The sequence below is a fragment of the Cucurbita maxima genome, unplaced genomic scaffold, assembly GCF_002738345.1.
Source record: "Cucurbita maxima cultivar Rimu unplaced genomic scaffold, Cmax_1.0 Cma_Scf00032, whole genome shotgun sequence".
Lineage (NCBI taxonomy): Eukaryota > Viridiplantae > Streptophyta > Magnoliopsida > Cucurbitales > Cucurbitaceae > Cucurbita > Cucurbita maxima.
This window is the reverse complement of record NW_019272048.1, coordinates 1,333,557-1,352,585: the sequence shown is the minus strand read 5'-3', so window position 1 is coordinate 1,352,585 and position 19,029 is coordinate 1,333,557. Positions and strand designations below refer to the sequence as shown.

At 35.6% G+C, this 19,029-nt stretch overlaps 2 protein-coding genes across 4 annotated transcripts in view; one reads left to right on the top strand and one right to left on the bottom strand.

Moving 5' to 3' along the window:
• Nucleotides 1–1,017, bottom strand: part of LOC111466820 (4-coumarate--CoA ligase-like 6) — an 8,304-nt gene extending 7,287 nt beyond the window's left edge. The window contains exons 1-3 of one of the 2 annotated variants that reach the window (XM_023111454.1): nucleotides 987–1,013; nucleotides 802–904; nucleotides 267–323 (exon numbers count right to left, since the gene is read on the bottom strand). In XM_023111454.1, the coding sequence (XP_022967222.1) occupies nucleotides 267–269 (3 nt within the window). In that variant the 5' untranslated portion in view covers nucleotides 270–323; nucleotides 802–904; nucleotides 987–1,013. Of the gene's footprint in view, nucleotides 1–266; nucleotides 324–801; nucleotides 905–986 lie in introns of both variants that reach the window. The other variant, XM_023111455.1, reaches the window with a different exon arrangement.
• Nucleotides 1,018–14,233: 13,216 nt separating this feature from the next.
• LOC111466876 (myb family transcription factor PHL11-like) lies at nucleotides 14,234–18,941 on the top strand. Of its 2 annotated transcripts, XM_023111550.1 has the most exons (8): nucleotides 14,234–14,566; nucleotides 14,680–14,878; nucleotides 16,136–16,212; nucleotides 16,305–16,368; nucleotides 16,705–16,744; nucleotides 17,290–17,359; nucleotides 17,447–17,847; nucleotides 18,686–18,941. In XM_023111550.1, the coding sequence occupies exons 2-8, from the start codon at nucleotides 14,728–14,730 to the stop codon at nucleotides 18,687–18,689; spliced, it is 807 nt and encodes a 268-aa protein (XP_022967318.1). In that variant the 5' UTR covers nucleotides 14,234–14,566; nucleotides 14,680–14,727; the 3' UTR covers nucleotides 18,690–18,941. The 2 variants fall into 2 exon arrangements, with proteins under 2 accessions (XP_022967318.1, XP_022967319.1); XM_023111551.1 differs by lacking the exons at nucleotides 16,136–16,212; nucleotides 16,305–16,368 and having other exon boundaries at nucleotides 14,234–14,878.
• The last annotated feature ends 88 nt before the right edge of the window (nucleotides 18,942–19,029 follow it).

The window sequence follows — 19,029 nt, the reverse complement described above, 5'->3', positions numbered from 1 at the left end:
AAAAAAAAAAAAAAAAAAAAAAAAAAAAAAGATTTCATATTAAAAAGTAAAAAAATTAAATTAAATTAAAGACAAATTTAAGGTAAGAAGAATAAAAATATATCAAAGATGGAAATTATTGTTTTTTTAAAAGTTTAGGAATTAAAATAGAAAATTCTAATAACAAAAAACAGAGCAAAGCTAGACTACTCCTCAACTCAATGAAATTATATAAAAAAAAAATAAAATCAAATCAAGAAAAGAAAAACAATGAATCGCCTAATTATCATGTGGAATCAACGCGGAGCTGTACTTAATCACGTGAGGGCAAGTTCGTTCCTTAACTATATACAAGCGAAAGAAACAAAAGAGTTCTGTATTCAAATCCCTAAAAAGGAGAAAAGAAAGTCGGTCTTGTATGTCAGTAGTCTATGTATGGCAAAATAGACAATTGACCAGAGAAGAAAATAGATATATAATAAACAAATTTGCGGTAGATAGCGACCCTCGGAAAAAGAGAAAAGAAAAAGGAAAATATTAAGTTTAAACTCGGAACTCAAAGAACTTGTTCCTGAGTTTTTCGTTTCGTTTCAAAATATATTCTGATTTCACATCCGAAATGTTCTATTTCAGCATTTCAGCAATGTATGCAAGTATAGGTATCGATCTGTAAACGAGCAGCTTAAAACTAAAATTAACACAATGACGGAAACAATTTTTCAACCAAAAAATTTAATAGATCGAAACGCAGAATAAAGAACAAACAAAACGCGGAAGTTCGAGAAAGAATATGAGCATTTAAATCCAAACAAGAACAGTTACCGTATTCAGCACACAACTTCTCGCTCTGTTCGTTCAAGATCAACGAAGAAGATTTTCTGGACAAATCTCCAGGCTCCTAACCGACGCCATCGAATCGCGCATCCTACAGAAGCAACTTAGGTTTAGGAAAATGTGAAACAACAAGAAATTAACGAACAGACGAGCAAGAATCGGAAAAAACTCACAAAATAAAACCTCGAAAATCAGGGACGAGCAAGCGCAAGATGAAACAGAATCAGGTTTTTATAGGCGCAAACCCCGTGTCGAAGGAAATTTGGCTTTCACGAAAAATTTTCGAAACTTTCGCTACTAAGTGAAATACCTGAATTACCCTCTCAACCTTGTAATAGAGAAAATTATTGTGTCAAAACATTATTAGTTTCACTTTTTACCCTCCGTGCGATTATTAAATAAAACAAAATTTAAAAAATGTTTCATAAAGTAATAACATATAATACCTTTAATTTCATTAATTAATTCCTTAAACTTAATCTTAATGAATAATTACCATAACTAATATTCTTAAATACGAATAAAAAAAAATTCTAATGCATTTTTTTAAAAATATTTATCCATTTTAAACCGATGGAAAATTTATTAAAGGATTAGATTGAAATATATTAAGGTAGAGATGCATTTTAATAAAATTTAAAAAATCAATGCAATAATTTTAGGGTATTTAAAAAAAATAACAAAAAAATATTTTTTCAATTTAAATAAATTGAAATTCTGTTTTTAGTTTGTACATTAAAAAAATAATATTTATATTTTTAATAGACCATTTAAAATTTTCATTGATTATAATACACTAATTAATGAATTATATAAATACCACGTGGAAATTAATCAGATTAAACAATTTATAATCGTTAAAATTAATTAGCCAATTTTTAAGGGAAAATATAAAATTCAATGAAAATACATTATTTATTTCTTATTTTTAAATGATGTTTAAAAAATATAATTAAATTTTAAATGATTTTTTAGTAGATTAAATAAAAAGACAATTTAAAATATTCCAACGTGTTCAACTTTATCTAATATTAAAAAATATATACAATTTAATTAAAAATTTAAATTAAACTTTATGCAAATAAAATCCAACTTTGCAATCTATCTCAACTTTGCACGTTGTATTATCTCAATAAATAATAACATATATTATTTTATTGATTTATTATTTTATTAGACATAAATTTATAGATTAAATTAAACTTTTTTTTTAATTTAAAGTTCGGGGATCACCCAACATAAAATTAATCTAATCAAAAGTATGTTTAATTTTGAAGTTTTTATAATTAAGTCATCCATGTTCAACCTTGCCTCTGCTTGAGGTCAAGGTCTCTCAATGCAACGTCGCATCTCATCTTATCATCTTGATTCCTATCGATATGGTCCATATGTCTTGATGTCATCCCGAGCCTTGAGATATCGTCGGCCATCACAACTCGTTCGGTCATGCCATTGAGAAAGAGTCTGCGTGTCACTCATCTCATCGAGACTTCCCGAACATCCATCCATCTGGGTTCTTATCGAGGCATTGATCCTCCAGTGGCCATGCCGTGTCATTTACGGATACCGTACCGGATAACGGGTGTATGTAGCAATCTCCAACACGGGGGCTGGGGTGCAATACCAGCACACTTGTGTCGTCTGGTACTGCCTTTGAAAAACCCATTTCAAAGGAAGTCGCCCAAGACACTCGTCTCGGCACGCTCGCCCACGCTGTGACACACGTATGTGCCACAGGGTAGCTAACTTAGATCACAGGACCTAGGGTTGGTGGAGATCATTTCTTATAAGGGTGTGGAAACCTCTCTTTAGTAAACGTGTTTTAAAACCGTGAGGCCTTGGCAATACATAACGCGCCAAAGCGGGCCATATTTGCTAGCGGTGGCTTTGAACTGTTACGAATAGTTTCAGAACTAGACACCGAGCAGTGTACCAGCGAGAACGCTAGACCCTCAACAGAGATGGATTGTGAGTGTAACGACCTTAAATTTTCTACTTAAACTAAGGTCACTATTATACCTATAACATGAACATTTAAGGCGGAAATTGATTTATTGACTCCTTTGTCATAACTTTCACATTGAATTTGCAAGTTGCATTTATTATCTTGGAAATGAACTAATACAACGTAAATAAATGTTCGAGAATACAATTTGAATGGAAATATAATTCAACCTAAACTATACTACTAAATGTAAATATAACTCAACCTATTCTAACATATACTACTAAATTAAATGCAAATCTATCCTATGTATATGTCACAGTCTCGAGATTGTGATGCCTCCGTCAGTCTTACAAGGGCGTCTTGCCTTCTGAAAATGTAGTAGCATAAGACTTGAACATTTAAAAAAATACTCAGTAAGCGACCCTCTATCGGAGTGATAATGCAAGAACATGTCATTGCGTGCATAAACACCTATCATAGAAGTCTGATTTCCTACGACGACTATCATAACGGGCAACTTGGATGTGTAATTAATTTTCTACACACAGGCCACACGTTCGAGTATGGACTCACCAGTTAGTTCACACACCTCCTAGACCCCATTTCCTTGTCGGGCAAGTATTCTTTGGTAGCTCTCGAGGCCGAATATCCATTAAAAGTAACGGTCGTCACGGCAGCATTATGTCAAACATAATAATCGTTCTCTTGCCTAGTAATATACGCGTCTGCACCATTGTGAAAGAATAGAAGTATCCCCGATCCATGTATCGAAAGTAGGACTCATTAAGTGAGAAGATATCAAGACATTATGACAGAGTGGCCAGTACAAATTGAAAGCATTAAAATAAGCTTAGTTCGTTTAATAGCCATTGCAATTATCGAAAATATTAGGCCCACTAAAGTAAATAAAATAAAATAAAATGGGTGAAAATTGTCATAAAATAATACATCCATTTAATGATTTTTGTACATATTATTTATTTTTATATTAATATTTTCAAATAATTATCTAAAAGATATTTTGTAATTATTCTGATTTATACTTAAGAATTAAATATTTAAAATAATTTTTGTACCAAATAATTAATGCCCTGTGGTAAATTGCCAACTAAAATTTTTAAACCTACGGTAATAATGAAGGTAAATGTAAATATCGACAAAAACTTTTACACTACAGTAAAATTACGATTCTTTTTAATTTATTATTATTATTATTATTTATTTTGTTATCTACATTTTTTAAAATATTTTTATTTACGTTGAATATTGAAAAAAAAAATGTTATTTTTAAAAACATGTTTTTTGTTTTAGAATTTTTTTTAAAAACATTGATTCACTCATGTACCCTACCTTTACTCGGGTGTTACACTGTCTCTAACATGTTTCAGTAGTTTTTTTGAAAAGAAAGACAATAATTTTTTTTTTTTGATGAATTTCATTTTTTGCTATATATATATTTGTTAAGATTATCTCGTCTCGTCTCTTGAATCGCAGTACTAATGTCTGATCCAAATTGAACAAAGGCGACCTGATGTTATCTACTAAATAAAAGGCGACTCGGGTGGTGTTACACACTCATCTACTCTAGCTCTCATGTTTTTATCTCGATTCAAAAGGTGACCCACTACACCAGGCTATAACATGAGTTAGCCAATGAGACTAAATCTCTTTCTACTTCGTCCTTCAATGACTATTTAAATGTTAATTTTTCGTTCAATTTGAGATGACGTAGATTAAATAAACATTTTTACCTTGTATTGGTATTTATCAACTGAGCTATCCCGACCATTTCCAACAATATCAAAAGCTTTGGATAAAAGTGTAATTAGGTAGGAGTTAAAAGAAGGGGGTAGTTGGCAAAGGGTAGAATTGTCAATTCACTTAAGGAATATCGAGATCTTTAGCTGGCTTGTTTAGAATCATAAAACACATGCAAAATTACAGGGGAAAAAATCAATATATTTCCATTTTCTGACACATTCACGTGAACTTCAACGACCACCGTCCAATCATACTTCACTTGGAAACGAACGGCCAAGATGATACAAACGGGAAGGCATGATAATCACGACAGAAAATTAGAATTGTTGTGAGAAATATTTTGATTTTAAAGAAATTAAATTCCAGAAATATTGCGCCACGTGTTCAAATATTACGAATACGATTCAACCTAACACAACTATCTATTTTCAAATAAACTTTTTAATTATTTAAAAAATATTTTATACCCTAACACATATTACATTAATAATTAAAATTTAATAAAATTAAAATATCAAACATTCACAAAGTTATAGCACATCACGAATATCATACCATTGTGGAGAGTCGTGTTCGTCTAACATGGTATCAGAGCCATGCCCTAAACTTAGCCGTGCCAATAGATTGGCAAATCCTTAAATGTCGAACAAAGGACTCCAAAAGGAGTCAAGCCTCCTCGAAGGTACGAAGGCAGTCAAAAATGACTAAGACTCCTGTGAATGTTTGATTAATCCACCACACCCAAATGGTGGTGAGAGTTCTCTTATTTATAATCATTTACAGAATACAGAAATAAGGTAAATTACAAATAATAAGGAAATAGCGATAAAAGGAAAGAATAATAAATGAATACAATATATTTGCATTTAGTAAAAGAGAAAATATGGTAACCCGTAATGTAAGGCAAATATCTAGATATTTGCCTTAATGAACGGTCAACTATCCTTAACACCCCCCCGCAAGCTGAGCGTCGGATTTGAACGAACATGAAGCTTGGATCTGAAAAATTCAAAGAGAGGTCGAGAAATACTCTTTGTGAAGATGTCAGCAACTTGGAGATGAGAGGGTACATATTGTGTACGAAGTTTGCCAGCGATAACAAGTTCTCGAAGGAAATGATAATCTAGTTCAACATGCTTGGCCCGCTTGTGAGAAACAGGATTAGAGCTCAAAAAAATAGCACTTTTGTTGTCACATAAGAGTAAGGGCTGCTGTGAAATAGGGACCTTGAGGTCATGCAAAAGATGCGTAACCCAAAGAAGTTCAGCAGCAGTTGTGGCAAGAGCACGATACTCAGATTCACAGCTGGAGCGTGATACAGTAGGTTGCTTTTTGGCACTCCAAGAAATGAGATTGTTACCAAGATAAATAGAATAGCCGGATGTAGAACGACGAGTATCGGGACAACCAGCCCAGTCAGCATCTGAATAAGCGACTAGCGTACTAGGAACAGTGGATGGACGAAAGATAAGACCAAAGTGGAGTGTTCCTTTGACATAGCGAAGAATACGTTTGACAGCAAGAAAGTGATCTGCAGTAGGGGCATGCAAGAATTGACTGACAGAATTGACAGCATAGGCAATATCTGGACGCGTGATAGTCAAGTACTGAAGGGCGCCAACAAGAGATCTGTAGAGAGTAGGATCAGAGAAAGGAGAACCATCAGCAGTCAGGTGTTGAGAAACAACCATGGGAGTGTGAACTGGTTTGCTATCGAGCAACTGAGCACGAGTAAGAATATCTCGAGCATATTTTAACTGACTGATAAAGAGACCATCAGGAGTGGGTGAAGCTTCAAGACCAAGAAAGTAACTGAGAGAACCCAAATCTTTGGTAGCAAACTCAGAATGAAGCTTGCGAGTAAAGCTGTTAATAAGAGATGAGTTGTTGCCGGTAACAATAATGTCATCAACATAAAGAAGCAAATAGATAAGGTTAGATTGCTGATGAAAGACAAAAAGGGACGTGTCAGCGCGACTACAAGAAAACCCAAGTGTGAGAAGAAATGAGCTAAAACGCTGAAACCAAGCACGAGGAGCTTGCTTTAAGCCATAGAGAGCTTTCTTTAATAGACAAACATGCTTTGGAAATCGAGGATCAACATACCCAGGAGGTTGTTCCATATGAACACGTTCAATAAGCGTTCCATTGAGAAAAGCATTCTTGACATCAAGTTGTCGAAGAGGCCATTTATTTGTGACTGCAATAGAAAGCACAACACGGACAGTGGTAGCTTTGACAACTGGACTGAAAGTGTCAGTGTAGTCAAGACCAGGAACCTGAGTATAACCTTTGGCAACGAGACGAGCCTTGAAACGCTCGACGGATCCATCGGGCAAATATTTAATACGAAACACCCATTTAGAGCCCACGATGTTGGTGTTGGCAGGGCGAGGAACCAAAGTCCAAGTATCATTTTGTTGTAACGCTCGAATTTCTTCATCCATGGCAGCCACCCAAGCAGGATTCTTAGCCGCAGATTTGAATCCTTTTGGCTCAGTGGATGCAAGAAGAGCAGAGAGAAGTTCAGATGAGCCCAACATACCAAGATTTGCTGGATGACGAGTCTTGAATATACCAGCTTTGGCGCGTGTGATCATAGGATGAGTGCCCAAAGAAGAGAAATCAACAGGAGGTTCAATAGAGGTTGAATTAGAAGTCGAGGGTGACAAAGTGGAACCTGCAAGAGAAGTATCAACCTGCACAGACTCATCTACAAGGTCAGAACAAATATCACACGGGGATGAACTGGATTGAGGAATGTGCGGTGATGAAGTGGTAGGGGGGGATGAATCAATATGATGAAGATGTGGTTCCAAGAAATTTGAAATAGGAATAGTGGAAAGAGGTTGGGCTTGGGAGCTAGGGATAGCAGGAAAGTGAGTTTCATCAAATTGAGCATGGCAGGTGATATATAGCTTAGTGGTGGCGGGATCAAGACAGCGGAACCCTTTATGAACAGGACTATAACCCAAAAAAATACAAGGAATGCTGCGGGGAGAAAGCTTGTTAGGCATATAATCACGCAAATAAGGATAAACACGACAACCAAAGGGATGAAAATTGTCATAATGTGGAGTGTAGCCATAAAGGAGTTCAAAGGGTGACTTACCTCCAAGAAGTGGAGTAGGCAACCGGTTGATAATATAAGCTGCAGTGCTGAAGGCGTCAACCCAAAAACGAGGAGAAAGATGAGAGTGAAAGAGAAGGGCCAAGCCAGTCTCAGTCACATGACGATGTTTTCTCTCAACACGACCATTTTGAGCAGGTGTATATGGACAAGAGAGTTGATGGTGGATGCCAGAATTACGTAAATGAGTTTTGAAACAAGTACTAGTAAATTCGGTACTAGTAAATTCGGTACCACCATCGCTTTGAAATACCTTGATACGAGAAGAATATTGATTTTCCACAAATTTTTGAAATTGAAGAAAAATATCAAAAAAATCAGATTTAAATTTTAAAGGGTAAAACCAAGTGAATCGAGAATAATCATCAATAAAAATAGCATAATAAAGAAAACCCGAATTTGATTTGACGGGAGAAGGACCCCAAAGATCACAATGAATAAGATCTAACACATGAGACGACCTACGTTCATTGCGGGAATAAGGCAATCGATGGCTTTTCGCAAGCTGACAACTATTACATAATGATGGAGAAGGCAATAAAGACGTAAGAGAAAGATGACCTTTTTTATTTAAAAAAGAAATAACAGAATGATTCACATGACCCAGACGAGCATGCCATAAATCATATGAAGCACGTAAAGATTTGTTTTTAAGGGCTGAAATAAAAGCAGAGTTGCCGCGCTCCAGCACATATAGCCCTCCATCTCTTTTACCGGTTGCCACCACCCTTCCTGTTTGATGATTCTGGATAGTAATAAGATTATTAGTAAATGTAACGGAGAGAGGAAAATCAGACGTTAATTTACTTATGGAAAGAAGATTTTTAGTGAGGTGAGGGACAACCAAGACATCTAATAAGTGAATATTTGGAACAGGAGAAAGAGTACCGATGTGGGTAATGGGTAGGGATGCACCGTTTCCTACAATCACAGAGTCCTTACCCGTGTAATTTTTAGACTGATCCAGAATTGATGGGTCGGCAGTCATATGGGCCGAAGCTCCAGTGTCCAAAAACCAATCAGCAGCATCGGGTCCAGCAATAGAACATGACGTGTTAAAGGCTTCAGCAAGGTGAGCATGAGAAGAATCAGGTCGAACATACCGTTGGTTGCAGCGGTCAGCATAATGGCCCTCTTTGCGGCATATTTGGCAATGAGGTGGTCGACGACCCTGACTTGAGTGGGTTCGTCCTCGATTAGAAGAGTTGTTTTTGTGAGAATAAGAACGACCTCGCTGGTTGGTAAAGGAAGCAGGGTGACTTTCATGGGTGCGGCCACGATTAGTGGCTATGAATGCTGTAGGAGTGGAGTCAGAGGACTCAAGGGAGCGCTGGAACAACTCAAAACTTTCAGTTTTAGAGACTAGATCTGCAAAACAGGGGATAGGGGTGAGAGCCATCTGAGCAGTAGAAAAAGCTGAAAATTCGGTGCCGAGTCCACGAAGGAACCAATGCACTTTATCAATGTCCTCGACGGGTCTGCCAATGGCATGAAGTTGGTCACAAATTTTTTTGAAGGCACGGGCATACTCAGCAACAGGTTTTGTGCCACGTTTCATCAACTGCAAGTCATCCTTGAGTCTCAGTTCACGAGCTTTTGACTGATGGCTGTACGTAGTTTCCAACGCAAGCCAAACATCACGTGCAGTAGAGAGACCAACGACAACAGCCATGGCTTCCTCAGTGAGAGAGGAGAGCAGGAGACAGAGAAGTCGTTGATCGGCTGCTCTCCATGCCAAATATTTGGGGTTGAATGTTGAGGAGGTTTCTGGTTCAAAGCGAGGTGGTGGAACCATAGTTCCATCGACATAGCCCAGCATGTCTTGACTCTCAAGAAGAGGGAGAAGTTGGCTTTTCCAAAGAAGATAATTGGAGGAAGAAAGTTTGATGGTGATCATATGGATTAGAGTATTGAAAGGAAGAAGATGATAACAAGATTCGGAAGCCATAGAGAAGAAAGGATCAGGGTTGTTAAACCGAAAGGGCTCTGATACCATGTGAATGTTTGATTAATCCACCACACCCAAATGGTGGTGAGAGTTCTCTTATTTATAATCATTTACAGAATACAGAAATAAGGTAAATTACAAATAATAAGGAAATAGCGATAAAAGGAAAGAATAATAAATGAATACAATATATTTGCATTTAGTAAAAGAGAAAATATGGTAACCCGTAATGTAAGGCAAATATCTAGATATTTGCCTTAATGAACGGTCAACTATCCTTAACAACTCCAAAGGAGTCGAGCCTCGATTAAGGGGAGGCGTGCTTTGTTCGAGGGGAGGTGTTGGATGATGAAAGTCGGTTTATAAGTGAGGAATACTAACTCCATTGGCATGAGGCCTTTTGGGGAAGCTCAAAGCAAAGCCATGAGAGCTTGTGCTCAAAGTGGACAATATCATACCATTGTGGAGAGTCGTGTTCGTCTAACAATGAACATTCATTACAAACATTTTCAGGTTGTTCGGGTTGATAAAAAAAAAAAATATATACAAAAGGGAACGTGCAAACCAACACGAATTATTGGTTTTCAAAAATTCGACCCAACCCAAATCGAAAATTAGATCACTCGAGTTGATCTAGTTTTTGGATTATGTGAACATCCTTACGGTTAAGGGAGTGCATCGAAGATATACACAAAATAATTAATTTTACGTGAATTATGAAAAAAATTATAAGTTTATTGGTCGTTTATATTTATTTGATTATTAAACTTCTAAAAATATATTAATAAATTTTTAGAAATTAATCAATTTATTTATTAAATTTAAATTTAAATTTTGTGTAATATTTAAATATGGACAAAAATAATAATTTAATATTTATTGTTGCAATAAGGTTCCAAAAAAGACGTACTTCTTTGCATCGATTTTCATTTAGTTGTGGGCCAACATATACGAGAACCACCTACCACCGGTGGTGGCCCCAGCACGTGCAAATCACACTTTATAGCACGTGCGAAGAATCTTTTGTCTTCCAAATTTTATTTTATATTATTTGTTTTGTGGAATCTACCCACTAATTTTCAAAATAATATTTAGGTAACTATATTCCAATAAATTTTATTTTATTAATTATAAACTTCAATTATTAGAAATTCAAAATTATAATATTTTGGTTATGATAGGGTGTCTTTAATTACTGACCGTGTTAATTTTTTTTATTAAATTTAATAATTTAATAAAAATCGGCTTCTGTATAACCTTCTCGATATGTAATAACTACAAACAAAAGACTTTCTAGTTCTATTAGCTTTTGAAATATTTTGAACTTTTTAAAATATTTTTTATTTTTTTTAAGGGTATTATTTAGAATTTTTTTAAATTAAAAATTATTTTTTTATTAATTTAACTCATTTTAATCTCTAGGTAAAAAAGTGGAATTACCCAACAAGAGGAGAGGGGGGATAAAAGCAAGTCAAAAGAAGGGGTAGTTGGGTAGGGGTAGAATTGTCAATTCAACTAATGAAAAATCTAGCTCAATAGCCGGCTGGTTTAGAATCATGCTAATGCATAATGCTCATTAATCGCTATAAAAAATATTTAAAAATGTTGGGAGCTTTATAAAATAAAAATATATTAATTTATCAAATTATAAATGAAAATAAAATATTATTTCTAAAATATTGAGTTTGCTTTTTATTCTAATTTTTATTTTTTATTTTCATAGTCTCAATTAAATCAGGGTAGTATTTTAGTCTTCTAATTTAATTTATAATTAACATATAATAATAAATAATAATAATAATAATAATAATAATAATTTCCATTAAAGAAAAATACACGCAATACATATATTTTCATTATAGAGCGTATTTTGTTATATTCTCCAACCAATGTGGGACTGTCACCAAACCCACCCCTTTAGGTCCCAACGTCCTTACTATTAGCACACCGCTTCGTGTCTATCCTCCTTCAGAAAACAACGAGAAGGTTGGTACATTTTTGGTGTTTGGCTCTGATACCATTGTAACGATCTAGGCCCACTGCTAGCAGATATTATTCTTTGGTCTTTTCCTCAAGACTTTAAAACGCGTCTATTAGAGGAAGATTTCCACCTCAAGACTTTAAAACACGTCTAGTAGACTTTGATACCATTTACAACAGTCAAAGCTCGTCACTAGTATATATTGTCTGCTTTGGTCTGTTACGTATTTCTATCAGTCTCACGATTTTAAAATGTATTTACTATAGAGAGGTTTCCATACTCTTATAAGAAGGGTTTCGTTCTCCTCTTTAACCGATGTGAAATCTCACACTATTAAATACAAAATTTAAATTTATATCAGAACTTTTCATAAGCATATTAGATTAGAGACATTATTAAAAGTTTAAGGACTAAATAGACACAAACAAAAAAGAAAAAGGAGGGATGAGCAAGAGCACACCGGTGTTTTAAATCGATGGTAGGTAGCTAAAAGAACTCGAGTCTGTGACCACAAATTCTGAACAGTTCCTTACACCAACGAGATTCCGGTCCCTACAAAATGCAACAATGTCAAAAGAATAATGGTTAGAAGGTGTATACGTACTTTCAAAATTAGTTGGGGTAAAACCCGCCAAGACACCTACATACGTATCTTAAAGAATTGTATACGAATTAACGGTCGGCGATGAGGAAGGAGAAGACAAAAACATGCATTCCTTAGTGGTTTAGCTAATTGGAAAACTTCCTCCAAAGATCGACTTGGATATGACCTATCATTCAATGTTATAGATGATTGAGTTTGATTTATAAAATGTGTCGGGATTGAAAACATGTTGAACATTGAATGATAAATTGTTTAGTTATGTAGTTTACTATACCTTGCCTATTATTATGATTATATTCCCGCTTCCGTAGTAGATAAGACAACCAAATTTACCAAAAAATTGACAAGTTCTCTCAGTACTTCTACAATCAAGTAAATTTCCAGCAAAATCCGCATCAAAACATCCTACCAATTTAAAAACAACATTTATAGGAAAATATTGGGTCTATTAGCGGTTAAAGAAAGTAAAGATTCAATCATATCTCGAAAAGATTTAATATCCACACATTTACCTTTTTTATCATTGTCATGCTTAGTGGACGTGCTCGTGAGAGTTTTTGCAATCTTATTTTCACTGAACTTGAATCTTTTGAGTAAATCCGTAATTTATTTCTCTTGATTTATGAAGATATCATCTTTGAGTTGTTTGAAGTCAGTAAGAAACTAAGCTCTCCAATCATACTCATCTCAAACTCATTAGATATACATTTAGAAAATTTAAAAAAGGATTAGATATGATATTAACTCCCTATAACCGAGCTTGTTTTAAGCTATAATTATGGCATGATGTAGAAGCAAAATTATTAAATAAATTAATAAAAGAACGAGTTTTCACGCCTTGTTCGATACTACCAATAATCGAGTCCTTAAGATGAGATAAGACATACCTCGAGAAGAATCCTTCAATTACTATTTGAGATGGCATCGTCGCCACCGATCGGAGCTTGGCGCACCACGTGAGAATCGTCGTCGTCGACGCCGTCGTCCTTTAATGGCGAAAGGGAACTTTTCAGAGAGAGAAAGAAAACTACGCTTGGCGAATTGGTGTTGGCACCTTTCCACACTTTTTCACGAATTTGGGCCGAATTTGTAGCTGAGGCCCAATTACAATTGGGCCGCTCTACCCATAGTCGCGGTTCCTTCGTTAAATTAAATAATATTTAAATTAGATGAGATATTTATTACCATTACATTTAAATAATATTTATTAAAAAAAAATGATAACACAACTCGATTTTATATAACTTCGAAATGAAATTTAATTTAGATGAGATATCGATCCTAGCCAAGTTTGAACTTAAAGGGACTGAGCTACTAGACTCGAAACATAATTTTCATGGTCGTTCGTCTAACATGGTATCAGAGTCATACCTTAAAATTAGTCATGTCAATAGAATTCTTAAATGTCGAACAAAAGACTTCAAAAGAAAAAGAAGTCAAATACTTCAAAAGAAATAGAGTCGAGTCTCAACTAAGCGGAGACATACTTTATTCGAGGGGAGGTGTTGGATGAAAGTCCCACTGCTAATTTAAGGGATGTTTATGCGTTTATAATCAATGAATACTCTCTTTATTGGTATGAGGCATTTTGGGAAACCCTAGAGTAGAGTGATGAAAGCTTATGCTCAAAGTAGACAACATCATATCATTATTGTGAAGAGTCGTGTTCTCGCGGGACTAGCCCGCAGTCTCGGCCGAAAAATCAGGCTGACCGAAGAAATGATTAAAGGACATCTTTCCGTTTGGGCAGTACGGGCACCTTTTGTTTACAAAATTGAAAAATGAATTTACTTTTGCATCATACCCATGCGCCACGTGACTCCAGGAATATTCCTTTAACCGCGTACGCCGGTCGAATAACCCACGCTGGCATCCACGTGGCATGTGGAAACTACTCTCTACATTGCTTCCATAGTGAGCCTGTCTCTCCCTCGTGAAGTTCGCATTCTCCTCCGTCCAATTTAAGATGAAGATGAATCGGACGGCTAGTAGCCGTCGAGAGCATTGTTAAGAAAAGAGAATCGGCGCTTTGTATATTCTAATTTTCTATTTGGATTTAGTGATACCTTCATATTCGTCGCCGTCCTTCGCTCCATTTGCTTCCTCTCTCCCCCGCCATTGATGATTTCCTGCACTGTCTTTGTTTCTGATTGAAATCGAGTGTGTTTTGTCGTGTTGAATTCTTCTTCTTCGGCTATGTGATTCGGTGAACATCTTTGAGTTGAAGTGTACTTTGTATGGATTAATGCAAGTATTTTGTGTTTGGGAAGAGGATCGAGGGGTATAATCAGTGAACAAAGCCTCGAGGTCATTGATGTTTAATGCGTGATTGGATTGGAGATTCCTGTTTGTAGATCGAGGAGTCATTTGTCAGCCTTCTGGTGATTGATTTTGGATTTGTTTCCGATTGAAGTCGAGTGGTGTTTTTGTATTAAATTCGTCGGCCTTTAATTTGAAGTGTGATTGGATTGAATGTATCTGTGTTGGGATGAAGAACGAGGATTATTAATCAGGAAGAAGAAGAATGATGAATTTTCGATGAATGGAATTTTCTACTCGGTCGAGAATGGAGCGGAACTATCCGTATGAGAATGGAGTGATGATGACGAGAGACACGAAGCCAAGACTGAGATGGACAGCTGATCTTCACGACCGTTTTGTAGACGCGGTCACCAAGCTTGGTGGCCCTGAAAGTAAGCTCATGTTCATCATTCTTACAGTTTCGTTAATGTATTTGCAGCATTTCTTGTATCCTTTTGAATGATGATTTTGAACGTTAATAGCATCGTGTTTTTTTAGTCAAATATTTGTTGAACTTGTTCTTTAATCTTCTATTGCTGAGACTTAGATATAATCGATTTTCTAGGCGAGTCCTTCCAACAGTATCGGATATAAATATCTGATTATCGTTATGGGAAATGAAGTAGTGATTAGATTATGTTGATGGGTAATTTAAATTCATTTAGTCATTTTCTTCTTGATTGAGCTCCTGCGATGAATTATATAATTAATTTTTAGATCAGTATTCTCATTTAGATGCTGTCAATAGCAATGTTGCGGTCTAACTGCTAGTCGGTAGTTCCTTTTCCTTTTGTCCCTTCTCCAGTTCCCAACTGGGAATGAAGTTCGTGCTAGGAACCACGAATCTCCACAATGGTATGATATTGTGCATTTTAACCATAAGTTCTCATGGCTTTGCTTTTGATTTTCTCAAAAGGCCTCATGTATTCCTTGCATATAAACCTATGATAATCTCCTTAATTATCCAATGTGCCAATGTGGCACTCCCCCCAACAATCCTCCCCTCAAACAAAGTACAACATAGAGTCTATCGAGAGGCATATGTAGCCCTCGAACAGCCTACCCATAATTGAGGCTTGACTCATTTCTTTGGAGCCCTCGAACAAAGTACACCGTTTGTTCGACACTTGAGTCACTTTTTGACTACACCCTCGAGGCTAGCAATTTTTTTTGTTCGACACTTGAGGATTCTATTGACATGGCTAAGTTAAAGGCATGACTTTGATACCATGTTAGGAACCACGAATCTCCCCAGTGGTATGACGTTGTCCACTTTCACCATAAGCTCTCATGGCTTTGCTTTTGGTTTTCCCAAAATGCCTCATGCCGATGGAGATGTATTCCTTATAAATCCTTGATCATCTCCTTAATTAGCTAATGTGGGACTCCCTTCCAACAATCCTCAACCGTTCAAAGGGAAAAGCTGTGACCGATTCCCTAAGTACTTTTCTATACACTCACATCTATTCATGAGACGTGAGAAATTGATAGTTGATTTTAGCTGTCGAATTAAGAAATATAACCTTACGTAAATTGCAGGCTTCAAACTTGTAATATCTATAGCTAGCCTATATATCTGAGCTTTCTTTTTCCCTCCAATCAATGAATTATAATAATTTAAGCTACTTGAGGGGGACTGTCTTTTTCAGAAGCAACTCCCAAGTCTGTGTTAAGATTGATGGGTTTAAAGGGCTTGACTTTGTACCACTTGAAGAGTCATTTACAGGTAAATGTCGAAATCATTGCTTCATGATATTTCATTTGTCTTGTCACTGATTGGATAGGAATGAAGTATTAACACAACTTTCTGAACCTCAGAAGTATAGACTTGGACTGCAAACTCGAAAGCAAAATGTGGCTGAGCAAAGGAATCAAAGTAGTGGTAAGTCTATCTAGACATAGGACAATATGTAGGATCATAAGAACCTCTCATTGGTTGCATTTGCCAATTTCCCTAAGGATGGTGTGAATTTCTCGAGTTTATTTTATTAGTATTCGTGTACTTGTTTTTTTAGGTAGGCCAAACAACTCGACTAGTATTTTTTTATTTTGATATTCTTTAAGGATCCAAAGTTACTTATCAATTAGTTTGTTATTCTTCTGAGCGTTCATACTTTACTATTCACCATCTGATTTTAATTCGTATATTCCTCTTGTTTGCATATCGGTGTTCAACTCTAGGAAGCTCATTTATACGTCTCAATATTAACTTTTTCAGGGACTCTGAGCAACTTCATTGGAGTTGAGGACGATGAGAGGTTTGTCTTTTTGTATCTCATCAAAATAAAATGCTCTTCTTTATGTTCAAACCTTCTCTGTTTTACTGTCATTCCAATGTCTTCAATGGTATTTTGCAAACATATAAATTAGCATAATAATGATTTTCTGATTCTCTCATGATTGACACTAAACTTAAATCGGTAAGAAAATCTAAGCTTCTTGTTAAGTAAGGGTTTTTTAGCCGTTTCAAGTGTTGAAGATTGTTGGGAGGGAGTCCCAGATTGGCAAATTAAGGAGATGATCATGAGTTTATAAGTAAAAAATACATCTCCAATGGTATGAGGCGTTTTGGGGAAGCCAAAAGCAAAGTCAAAGAGCTTATGCTCAAAGTAGATAATATTATATCACTGTGGAGGTCCATGGTTCCTAACGTGAAGTTCTCCAACTAGGTAGAATTAAGATAAAAAGAACAAAAGGAGTCAAACATCCTTGACAGTGTGATTATCTATTGCATTATAGTATCCCATTTTATATTTAACTTTTCAATGCACCTTAATATTAGCTATTGGTCTAACTTAAACAGAGGGATGAAAATTGCTGAGGCACTAAAATCACATGTTGATGTGCAGAAAATAATACTAGAACAACTTGAGGTACATCTTGCTTAATTCTTCTAACTACAACAAATTCAGTCCCAAGTTTATGATCGCTTTTTATTTTGTTGGCTATTGGAAAGACAGGTACAAAATAAACTACAAATGAGAATAGAAGCTCAAGGAAAATACTTGCAAGATATCTTAGAGAAAGCACAAAAGAGTCTGGCACTTGCCATTAACAGTGACCTTGGTAGTCTTGAAAGCACAGGAATGCAGCTATTAGGCTTTGACGTGGCTCTGTCAGATCAAATGGAAAAAAGTAAGAAACAAGAAATGAGAGGAAGCATGACGACTGTAAACGATACTTGTAAGAAGACGGGCGACTCACCCATCCAGATGTGCAAAGTGGAAGCTGGAGAAGAAGCCACAAACGAGTTTAATGTTGAAAGGAATATGATCAACTTTGATTTGAATTCAAAAGGTGGCTATGATTACAGTTCGAATGGGGCTGAAGTACTTGAGGCCAATGTGCTTCCTTGCTCGAGGTAATACTCATGCCATAAAATACATACTTCATTACCTGTAATCGTAGATTATTTTTGGGCGGGAGCAAGAACTTCCATTTTTTCTCATTCAATATATTCATGCCCCATGTCCTGAAATTCCGAGTTTTTTTTTCTGTCACAAATATGTTAGTTCTCCTATTCTGTTTTAAACTTTCTTATAGTAACAGTTTAGAATGAGGTAAATGATAAAAGATGCTATGGTTGTTGCAATTTAGTTGAAATTACTTTGTGCATTTGTGCCTATTAGACTTGATCCATCTTACAATATCATCACTAGTCCAATAGGATCAAACCCAATAATGGTATGAACTCATTGTATATTCAATTTTAGAAAAATGATTTAGGTATCTTGACCATACTAGACTAGTGATGATATTTTAACATTCCATATCAAAACGGCTAATTATTCATTATATAGGGGATAACGTAATCAATCTTTCTTTAGAATTGATTAGCATGAAGAGATGAATCAAATACTAGTATCCTAGACATGCTTTAGGGATTAGGGCCTATTTGGAATGAAACCTTTTTTTTGTCATTAAAAATCATTCCACACATGACATTAATCTTTCCCAATGGAATAATATCTCATTAAGAAAGTCGATGGAAAGGAAACCGAAACCGAAGTTAGAATGGAAAGGAACTAAATTTGACATTGTAAAGTTTTAGTACAAATACTGGGAATCAAACTGAACAAAACAGGTAAAGAAATTAACATCTGTGTTGGTTTGCTTTGTATTGCATGTATTCTGATTATGCTAACTTGGTAGATAACTTCACAACCTTTTCTTTGCTGTCCTCATGAAAACATCTTCAGGTAATCAACCATGCCAGTGTCGATCATTTCAGGATACAGCTTTTGAAGCTTCTTATCCTCCACCTATTTCGAAGTTTGTCGAGCAACATTCAAAGAATCTATGGTAAGTTCATACCCTCTTCTTCTGCATATGCCACTTCCCTTCGTTCATATGAAGGAAGAGTTTATATCGACATATTTGGTTTGGTAATGATCCTTGTTTTAAGGCCGAGTTTTTTTTTATTAAGCTCACTCGACGAATTCGAAATTTGAACTAGAGACTGGTTGTAACGGCCTAACCCACTGCTAGCCGATATTATCATATTTGGGTTTTCCCTTTCTGACTTCCCCTCAAGGATTTTAAA

Bases quoted from the DNA above. Each gene is read 5' to 3' on its own strand.
- LOC111466876 (XM_023111550.1), top strand. From the start codon at position 14,728: ATGGAATTTTCTACTCGGTCGAGAATGGAGCGGAACTATCCGTATGAG. The intron at 16,369-16,704 runs GTAAGTCTATCT...TAACTTTTTCAG, and splicing joins GCAAAGGAATCAAAGTAGTG to GGACTCTGAGCAACTTCATT. The intron at 17,360-17,446 runs GTACATCTTGCT...TTGGAAAGACAG, and splicing joins TAATACTAGAACAACTTGAG to GTACAAAATAAACTACAAAT.